The sequence below is a fragment of the Otolemur garnettii genome, unplaced genomic scaffold, assembly GCF_000181295.1.
Source record: "Otolemur garnettii isolate 467f Iridium unplaced genomic scaffold, OtoGar3 scaffold00009, whole genome shotgun sequence".
In the NCBI taxonomy this organism is placed as follows: domain Eukaryota; kingdom Metazoa; phylum Chordata; class Mammalia; order Primates; family Galagidae; genus Otolemur; species Otolemur garnettii.
The window spans coordinates 4,974,074-4,984,135 of NW_003852404.1; the positions used below are offsets into that span (position 1 = coordinate 4,974,074).

Sequence of the window (10,062 nt, forward strand, 5' to 3'; positions counted from 1 at the left end):
TCTGGGGACAGCCAATGCCTATGGAACCTTCCTTTCCGCCTTTGTCCCCTCCTCCTTCTCTTTCCACTCTCTCTCTCTCACACCCACATGCAGAGAGCCAGATTTTCTTGCTAAACTACAGCTTTGCTTCTGCCAGGTTTCCGTTTGGGGAGAATGTCACAGCCGATCCACTTCCCAAGGCAGCTCCTCCTTCCACCTGCTGCCGTTTGCTACCCTGACCCTGAGCACCTGTTGCCCAGGGCACTGTCACCAGCCCTGACAGTTCTGTTCCCCATGCCAGGTCCTGTGTGAGGGGCGTTCTCATCCCTGACCTCATTTAATTTTCAGACCCTAGAACAGCGGTTCTCAACCTGTGGGTCACAACCCCTTTGGGGGTCTCCTGCATATCAGATATTTACATTACGATTCATAACAGTAGCAAAATTACAGTTATGAAGTAGCAACAAAAATAATTTTATGGTTAGGGTTAGCACAACATGAGGAACTGTATTAAAGGGTCGTGGCATTAGGAAAGTTGAGAACCACTGCCCTAGGAGATGAGATTCATTATTAACATTTATGGAAAGTGGAAAATCCAGGCTTTGAGAGGTGAAGGGACTTGACCTAGGAGCATATGGGGCAAGAGCCAGGGTGTCACTCAGTCGGTGCCTTCAAGGCAGCTCTTTGTAAGAGGCAGTATTGGCAGCAATGCTAAGAGGGTGGAGGGGACATTGACAATTTCTGCTATTTTCTTGTGCTCTCCTGGGTGTCCTCAGGCCGGGGCAGGGCCTCTCAACAGAACCCCACTTTGGGTGGAGAAGCAGGTGGCCAGAAGGGATGAAACGAAGCCCTGGCAGTGACCTAAAATGTCCACTAGGTGTCGCCCACAGTCTAGAAAGGAGTTACAGGCTGTTCCCAAAGGGTCCTGAAGTGCAGGGGAGGGGAGTGAGGGGCCTAAGTCTCCAGGGAACTGAATGGGGACCCAGGTCTGGGCAGAGGTGGCAAATTCTTATCAAGATTTAGCATAAAACACCTCCCGTGAAGGAGCTGTCAGGGCTGCTGAGGGAAGGAGAGACTCCCAGACTGTGGGACCCCAGCCTCAGAAATGTGACTCCCTGCTCCTTGTCACCCCCAGGGAGAGCCCAGATGTGCCATCCCAGATCCATCCTGTTCCCCTTCAGGGCATTTTGCTACTGTTATGAATCATATTGTAAATATCTGATATGCAGGAGACCTCCAAAGGGCATCTTGGGGACTACCATGCAGACTGGGGTTTGGCATCCAGCACCTTGGTCAGTTGTCCCCCTGCCCGGCTGCCTGAATCATTAAGGAGGGTGAGGAGGGGTACTTAAAAGTTAGCACTGAGGACTCAGAGCCCAGCCCATCACTTAAGACCTGTGTGACTTTGGGTAAGTTTCTTGCCCTCTCTGGGCCTCAGTTGTTCATCAGAAAAGAGAGGGCAGAACATTGTGGAGAGCTCCTGAGAAGAACATAGCCCTGTCATTGTTATCATTCCCCCACGTTGGACCATAGGGCCTGGGACTGGTGGCCTGGACATCACTCTTCCACCTGCTGTCTGGTGGGCAGGAAGGGGACAGGCCACACCAGATGCTGGGTTTCCGGGGAACCTGTCTTCCTCTGAGCTGGAGACACAGGAGTAAGTCACTGTGTCCTCCCTGATGCCTGACCAGGGAGCAGCCTGCAGTGGGGAGTTGAGGCAGGAGGACTTTATTAACACGAGGAGGGATTGGGAGTCCTGTGAAATTTCCTGGGGGGCTACAACACCCAGGAGTATCTACAGTGAGGTGGGCTGGGCAGGACCCCTGAGTGGCACAATCTCAGCCCCAGACATGGCCCAGACTTTCAGCAAGACAGGGTGTGTGAGGCAAGGGGCAGAGCTAGAGACCCAGGTTCCCAGGGGTGAGGGGCCACCACCCCTGAAGGAGACTCCTGGTGCCCATCCTGCTCTACCCCTGCCTGGCCAACAGCCTTGGCTCAGAGACTTGGCCAGTGAGGAGGTGGGGAGGGCAGTGTGTCAGCTGGGCCCCTGAGGGGGTTGAAAGGGAGATCTCAGTGACTGGCACACAGGGGACTGCCACGGCCAGCAGGAGGTAGGCAGAGAAGGGGCCTCCCACACATGGCAGCAGCCTCCTCTTAGTCCGGAAGGCTGGTGTTTTAGGCACAGCTGCTGGTGTGGCTTCTGGCATGTCCTGCCATCTTTGTCATATTTGACCCTCCCAGGGGAGCGTCTGCGCCCTAGGCCACCTGACTCACTGTTTGTAACCCCCACCCCCCCGCCTGCACCTCCACTCCTCCTTCTCTCCCTCCCCAGTGACAGTGTCCACAGGGGCACTGCCAGGGCAACGCCAATGTCCTGGTGTTGTTCCTGGGCTTGGGAAGAGGCAGTGGGCAGCTCTTGGCCCCTGGCCTGGCCCCGAGCCCCACCCTGCTCCATCCATCTGGTCCCCGAGCCAGACTCCTCCCCACCAGCTCTTCTCTCTCAGACCTCAGCAGGGCTAGGGAGGGATGGGAGCTGCTGGAGACCCGTGTCCACAGTGGTGCGGGTCGTAGATGCTGCAGCTGGGCGTGAGGCCCTGGCAGTAGACGTTGAGGTAGCTGCGGTGCTTCTCCCTGTAGGGCTTGTCCTTGATGCACAGAACCACGCTCCTGTCACACTCGCATGTCTGCTTGTCACACTCTGTCTTGTTGAGCTCACCTGTTGGGGGTGGGTCAGCAAAGGCTGTGGGTGAAAGGGCCACTGCTAGGGAGAGACAGGGGAACACACAGACCCTGGAAGCACAGTGGGCCTTAGAATACGGCTCCAGGGCCATCAGCACCGGCACCACCCACAGATCCCACCCCGGCCCCTGGGGTCAGCAGCTGTGGGTGGGTCCTGGCTGGTCTGTGCTGTAACAAGCCCTCTCGTGCATGCTAAAGTTCGGGAACCACTGAAGGCCAACATGGTCACTGTATTGGCAGGGAAACTCTTTATGCAGAGAGCTATAGGCCAGGCATTTTCTCCCAGCCCAGACCTCCTTCCTTAATCACAGAATCAAGGAAAACCCACCCCAGAGGGAGTTATCAGTAGGGACTGGCTAAGACAAACCTCGAGGAGCTTAGTGCCTAAGAGCCAAGCACATGCTTACTACAGGGTGCTGTTTGTTATTGCTGTGTTGTCACCACAGCTGGCAGGTGTCATCCTCAGGTGTGCATAGGCATCAGCTGGAGGGCTTGTTCAGATCAAGACCCTGGACCTCACCCCCAAGCTTCAGTTTGGTTGGTGTGGGGGGGCTGATACTGTGCCATCCTAGCTCGGTTCTGGGTGCCATGGCTGGTGCAGGGAACACCCTCTGAAAACCTCCTGCTGGCCCCAGTTGTTTGAAAACTTGGCAAACCTTCCACCAGCAGAACTCTTGAATGAAACTTGGTGCAGAAGGCTGATTTATCAAACAGCCCAAAGAGAAGCTTCTAGGTGACGCTGATGCCCCAGGTGTCCCTAGCACCCAATGTGAAAACTCCTGCTTTATTTGAGGTTAGTCCATCACCTTTGGGAGGGGGAGAATTTCTCTCCCCAAACTCTTTTCTTCTTTTGTTTTTGAGATAGGGTCTTACTCTGTCACCCAGGCTGGAGTGCAGTAGTATCATCACAGTTCACTGTTGCCTCCAATTCCTGGGCTTAAGCGATCCTCCCACCTCAGCCTCCTAAGTAGCTGGGACTCTTGGCATAAAGACCAATGGCTAAAGCTGGCCAAGACTAGATTCCTGAGCTTCAAACTGCTTTAATTAGGGGACATTCTCTCTCTTAAGCCAGCCCCTCCACCCCATTTTTGAACAGCAGAGTATGAGGACCTCTGAGCTCTAAACTCTCCAGGGAGTTAATCTGAGCCAGATTAAGACACAGAGGCAGAGAGAGCCAGTGTGCCCATGGGACTGGGGGCAGGAGGACCTCCTACATGCTCCAGAGAGGTGCATGGGGGTGAGGGCAGATACACCTGGGCCTGTTGCTTGGATGCCACTTGTCTATACTCCCCAGCTGGGCAATGGTCATGGAGAGTTCATGGTCAAGGAAGGAACCCACCAGACCTGGCGCTAATACCTTGCCTCCCTGGAAACCTCTTCTGGAGGGGGTCCCAATGACAGAACTTGAAGGGAAAGGGTCTTCTCAGTGTGCTCATTAGTGAGGAAACTGAGGCTACGTGGGAAGGATCCTGCCCAGACTCTGTACAGTTCTAGGAGACGGTGACAGTGTCTAGATTTAAATCCAGGTCTCCCTACGCCCAGGTCGGCGTGTCTCAAAGTCTCTATTGCGGAGTAACAGTCTCAGAATCACATGGGGATCTGGCTAGAAACCAGATTCCTAGACACTCCATAGACCCATGGAGTCAGAACCACTCCGCCAAGCTCTCCAAAGCTGAATGACCACAGGGACAGAAGAATTAGGGTGCCAGTGCCGGGCTCAGGCAGTTCACAGCACATCGGGAGAGTTGCTCTAACATCAGATTTAGATTTAGCAAAAAACCAAACACCAAACCAACATACAGAATGCCCGTTTCAATTTGAATTTCAGATAGATGTGTTTTACTGTATGACCTAAACATTGCACAGGACATACAGATACTAATTCATTTTCTGCTAATATTAATTGTATAACTAACATGGAATTTTTAGTATCTGTATATCCCACACAATATTTAGAACAGACTAATATTTAAATATTTGTCATTGTTTATCTGAAATTTGAATTTAACTGGGCAGCCTGTATTTACCTGGCAAGTCCGCCCATAGCCCCAGCACAGACTGGTGGGGCCACCAGTCCACCCCCTTCTCCCAGGGCCCAGCTGGCAGGAGAGGCACTCACTGCAGACTATCTCGGTGTCATTCTCAATGATGTAGTCATAGTGGTCCACAAAGGGGCGGCAGCCCTGATCTAAGAGCTTCTCGTAGCAGCAGTCGTGAGCATGGCAGCACCTAGGGGTGGGCAGAGGTGAGCAGGCAGGAGTGCCCAGGCTGGCCTTTCTCCCACCAGCTGAGACCTCTGGTCATCTATTCCAGTCCCTTACAGGTCAGATCTTCAGACTGAAGCCCAGAGAAGGGTAGTTACTTGGTCGAGAAGGGTAGTCATACAGCTGGGCAGAGCTACAGCTGGCTGGGACCTTACCGCTGACCCCCAGAGCTCCCAGCTTTCCCCTTGGAGCCCTGGATGCAGATGCAGCAGGCCTTGGTGGTCCAGCACTGGGATCAGTGTTGGAGGGGCCCTGACTATATGCAGACATCCCTGGCTGGGCCTGATGGCCAGGAAAGGACAAAGGTCTGGAAAGTCAACAGAATGGGGACAAGAAGCAGATGCAGTATGGCTGTCCCCATCACCTCTGGTGGGGTGAAGTCAATTAGTCAACATGCCTTTATTAAGCTCCCAGTGACGCCAAACTTGGTGCTGGCTGCTCTTACAGGGATCAGAACAGAAAACAAGCCATGGCTTCTGGGAGCTCCCAGTGTAACGGAGGAGGCACAGCCTGAGGGGCTGAAATACTTCCAAGTCCAAGGCCTTGGTGATGGACAACAGAAAGTGTCCAAGACAGTTGGGGAGGACATAATCAAAAATCAAGCTCCTGGTCATGAACTCATAAAACAAGCCCCATTGTCTGAAGAAAAAACCTCTCCCCTCCTCTCAGAGATGGAGGTCAATCCGGCTTTCAACCTGTCCACACCTGCCTCCCTGTAGGAGCCCAGCACCCTGACACCTACCAGTCAACCTCATCCTTGGGCTGGCCACGCCCCCCCAGCCCGCAGTAGCAGCCATAGCCCACGAAGGACAGGATGGCCTTCCTCCCAGTGACGGTTTCCACCATGTCCCTCAAGTTGAACAGGCTGCCCTGGGCTGCAGACAGGACTGTAAGAGAACAAGGGGACGCAGTGAGCCTCTGCCCCATGGTGACCTGCCCTGTCCTGAGTCTGGACTCACTGTCCTCCTGATACCCCAGGGCCAGGGGAAAGGGGAGGGACAGTGGGAGAAGGCAGAGAGAAAAGGAGGGCAGCTGAGCAGGAGGAGAGCAAAAACCCACAAAGTACCGAGTAGAGTGTGCTACCCACGTTCCCACGGAAATCCCTGCAGCCCTGAGAAAATCTCATCGCTGATATTTGCCAGGGACCTGCTCTAGGGCAGGGACTGTCCTGAGCCCCTTTCTCGAGTTAACTCACCTTGTGCTCACTGCAGCCCTACTGAGTGCTATTGTCATCCCATTTTACAGATGAGGAGACTGAGGCCGGAAGCCCTTAGTGACCAGCCCCAGGTCATGTTGTCAGAAAACAGTACAGATAGGATTTGGGCCCAGGCAAGGAAGGCTTTGCACCCACACCCTCTGCTACTTGACTATAAATCCTTCTCAAGGCCACTGCCCAAGCGCCTGGTACACCAGAAGGGGCTTTGCAAATGCCACATGGGGTTCAATTCTGGGTCCTTCCTCTCCTTTCCTGGCTTCTGCCTGGCACCTCTCCCTACCTCGGGGACTCAGGGTCCCTACTGTGGTCCTGGGGCTGATGCATCTCAAGATGAATCCGGAGACACTTTGGTGCTCCAGTCACTTAATGAAGATGCAGAAAAGGCTTCTTATTATGGGCTGGGGAGTTGGAAGAGGGACGCACAGACACAGGAAGCAGTAGTGCAAGGACACTTCCTGAACAAGCAAAGTCAACTTCACCTGGCACCTGCCACACCTGCCCTGAGGACATATTCTCTCATCTCCACAGCATCTGCCCTCTGGCCTGTGCTGGGCTCTCAGAGTCTCCCTCACATGCTCCCCGGGGCTCAGGGCTGAGTCTGTGCACCACATCTGGTGCCCACAGTCCTTACCTGAGTGAAGTTGCCACACACGCCAGCAGGAGCAGATCTAGCCCCGTTTTATGGATGAGGAAACTGAGGCTTAGAAAGGAGGGGCTTGCCCAGGTTGCACAGAGCCCAACATGGCCCCAGGTCTGCCCACCTCCGAGCTCTGATGCTAACCACCATGGAGTGTGGCCCCCGCCTCCTCCACCCTGGGCTGCTCCAGCTGCACCCGAGCTGGGTGGCCAGGTCCGCACCTGCCTCCTGCTCTGTCCTTGTCCCCATGGCCAAGAATGAGGAAATACGCAGGGAGAGGGAAGAAGGCAAGGATTTCAGAAACTGCAGGCTCAGTGGAATCCCAAAGGCCACTCCCGCTGGCATCTGGAGACACAGTGTCCGACATCTCTGGTGATGGGGAACTCACCACCTCAGTGGGGCTTAGTGAGCAGAGCACGGACTTCACAGTCCAACAGCCCCAGGGCTGTTTTCTCAGCCTACAGTGGAAGTGACAGTGTAGGGCATGGCATACACCAGTGACCTCTTTGACCTCAATTCCCAAGGGGGGATGACACCCCTTGCAGGGCACTTTGGAGAATTAAGTGTGATCACAAATGTCTGCAGAGCGCCTGGCTCAGGCAGCGCCTTGAGGAGGCCCAGTGGGGGGAGGCTCAGCCTCCCTCTCCCCAGCCTGAGAGTCCCCACCCCCACTGGCAGTATGTAAGTTGCCCTGGGGGTGGCTCTGGGCCCCAGGGTCTTCTGATCAGCAACTCCTGTGAGGCAAGAGAAGTGTGGGAAATTTACCTGCCACACACAGGTGGACACACACACACTCTCTCACATTCACCCAATTCACACACAGACACACCCACTCATCCACTCTCTTCTACACACTGAATACACTCGCACACACACTACACTCACACAGACACACTTACACACATGCTTACACACACTCACACATCACGTAGACACACACATCCCTGACACTCACACCTACATGCTACATTCACATGCAACATCCAGGGGAGCGTCAGGGGCTTGACCCCAGGCCACGTCCACACTCACACTTGGGAAGGAGAAATGAAGTCGCGTGCAATCAGGCGGCAGGCCCTGTCCCTACCCAGTGGTGAGGCTGAACTCAAGTGGTAGTTTTCTAAATAACAGGTCGCTTTCTCGGGTCCAGCCACACTGAACCTTATTTTTGTTTCTGGAGTTTCTTTCTTTTTCACAGGCCTGGCTGTGTTCAGGCAAGGTTTTAACAGGCCCCATGGAAAACCAACCAACGTTCCACCCACCCAGGCACCTGGCACCTGAATGCAAGATGTGTGGCCCAGGCTGATTTGTGTCAGGAGCCATGATGCCACCCCAGGAAAGAAGTCCCTGCCTTCCCACCACCATCTTGCACACACACACACACACACACACACACACATATGCAGATCCACACACACTCTGGAGGCCACACCACAGGGGATACACGCTTACAGAGAGACATAGCCTCGCACTCAGGCACCAACACAGACACATTTGATTGACATCCTGCACACGTGGGCATCACCATACATCAGACACACCATGCATCTCTGCACACACTCATTAAGTCCTGTCTACACAGGACTTGCACCACACAAATAGTCATTCCAGACGCCAGCAGACACCACGGCTTTGTGACAAGGCTCAGCTGGGTGCCCTGCCCCTCTGTGCCTTGTAAACAGAGTTTACAGGTAAATGCTGTGTTTACAGGTGGCTGGAGGGGTAAACAGCCCCAGAAGAGAGGAAGCCTGCAGGGCCTGGGCCCAGGGAGGGAGGTCCAAGCAGAGCCCAGGTGGCCTGGGGCTCCAGGCTGGTCAACAGAATAATTCAGGTGCAGGTGCCCCCCAGGAGACAGGCTGGGAGAGGACAGAGAGAAGCCTTTACTCACTGCAGCTGGCCAGGAGGGCGAGGGTGAGGAACTTCTTCATGCCCAGGCTAGACCTGAGAGGGAAAGAAAGCTGGAGCTGACTGGGTCCCCTCCACCTCCCAGCTGCTCCCTCTCAGGCCTCCTTATAGGCACCACCTGCACGGTCCCTCAATACCCAATAGCTGCCCCTGTTTCCATGATTGGCACCTCCCCACCCGCCCTGCCCCTCCTGGGGGAACACAGTGCAGATGGCAGAGCCAGGGGACACCGGAGCCTCCCTCCTCCCACCCTGAGCAAAGCCCCAAGACACGAAGCCCACCCTCTCAGAGCAGACTACCCCCTTCCACCCACAACCCAGGGAGGCCCAGGATAGGAAGTCACATGGGGATCGAACCCAGAGCCCAGAGACTTAGGTTCCGAATCTAGTCCTGGCTCTGCTTCCAAAATATTGTGTGACTGTGGACAGAGCCCCCAGCCTCTCTGGGCTTCAAGTGACACCAGGTTAAATGATCCTAAAGGCCTCTCAGTGCTGAAAATGCAGTGGCCTATCTCAGCTCATTACTCAGAGATACAGAGCTCTCCTCTCTGGAAAAATGGATTCTACAAGCCAGACCCTCACCCTCAGCCCTGATCCCTCCATGGAGGAGTCCACCCGGGGGCAGCAGGTACCTACCTGGAGGTTCTCAAAAGACAAGAGGTCCTGAGGTTTGAGCCCCTCCACCCAGAGGGGCATCTAACCAGCACCTTCTTCCTGAACCCTTTGGGGTTGGCCTGCGCCCCATCTGCCATGTCCTGGGTTCCAGGGGGCCAGCAACATAGGTCTCCAAAGGTCTGCGATGCCCTCCAAAGGCTCCGGGGAGCAGGCCCCAGTGTCAGGCTGCCTTGCACCCTGGCAGGGCAGTGCTAGGGCACTGCCCCTGGGCAGAGGGCAGGTGACACATGCCCTAGAAAAAGGAGGCCCCACCTCCTCCCTCCCACCCCCACGGCCCTGCCCACAGCTGGCTAGTAAAGTCCCCACCCTCAGTGTGCTCCAGCCTGCCCTGCTGCAGGGGAGGTTCATGCACCTGGGGGAGGTTCATGCACCTGCCAGGAGCTGGCCCCTCCCCAGGCATCTGAAAGGAAATTAGCCCAAAGGCCTCACTATTCCACCCCTACCTGAAAGACCTTAAAAAAATCATTCAGAGACACTTGTTGAAACAGAAGGGGGCAATCAGGATAGGTATAGGGACCACGCCAATGGGTTCTGCAGTGAGGAAGAGAGATTGCGCTCAATTCCCAGGTACAACAAGAGAAAGTGGCAACTCCTAAAGGGGAAAGTGTCTGAAAGGGACCGAAAGTTGACAAGAAGAAACGCCAGGGCTCA

At 54.9% G+C, this 10,062-nt stretch overlaps 1 protein-coding gene across 1 annotated transcript; it reads right to left on the reverse strand.

Annotated features, from left to right (window-relative positions):
• Positions 1 to 2,289: 2,289 nt before the first annotated feature.
• On the reverse strand, positions 2,290 to 9,569 carry PLA2G2F (phospholipase A2 group IIF). Its single transcript, XM_003783976.2, has 5 exons — positions 9,373 to 9,569; positions 8,721 to 8,773; positions 5,725 to 5,869; positions 4,838 to 4,947; positions 2,290 to 2,695 (listed from the first exon to the last, which is right to left on the reverse strand). The coding sequence occupies exons 1-5, from the start codon at positions 9,486 to 9,488 to the stop codon at positions 2,496 to 2,498; spliced, it is 624 nt and encodes a 207-aa protein (XP_003784024.1). The 5' UTR covers positions 9,489 to 9,569; the 3' UTR covers positions 2,290 to 2,495.
• Positions 9,570 to 10,062: the final 493 nt, after the last annotated feature.

Bases quoted from the DNA above. Each gene is read 5' to 3' on its own strand.
- PLA2G2F (XM_003783976.2), bottom strand. From the start codon at position 9,488: ATGGCAGATGGGGCGCAGGCCAACCCCAAAGGGTTCAGGAAGAAGGTG. The intron at 5,870-8,720 runs GTGAGTAAAGGC...GTTCTCTTACAG, and splicing joins CGCCCTCCTGGCCAGCTGCA to TCCTGTCTGCAGCCCAGGGC. The intron at 2,696-4,837 runs GTGAGTGCCTCT...CACCCCCAACAG, and splicing joins TGACACCGAGATAGTCTGCA to GTGAGCTCAACAAGACAGAG.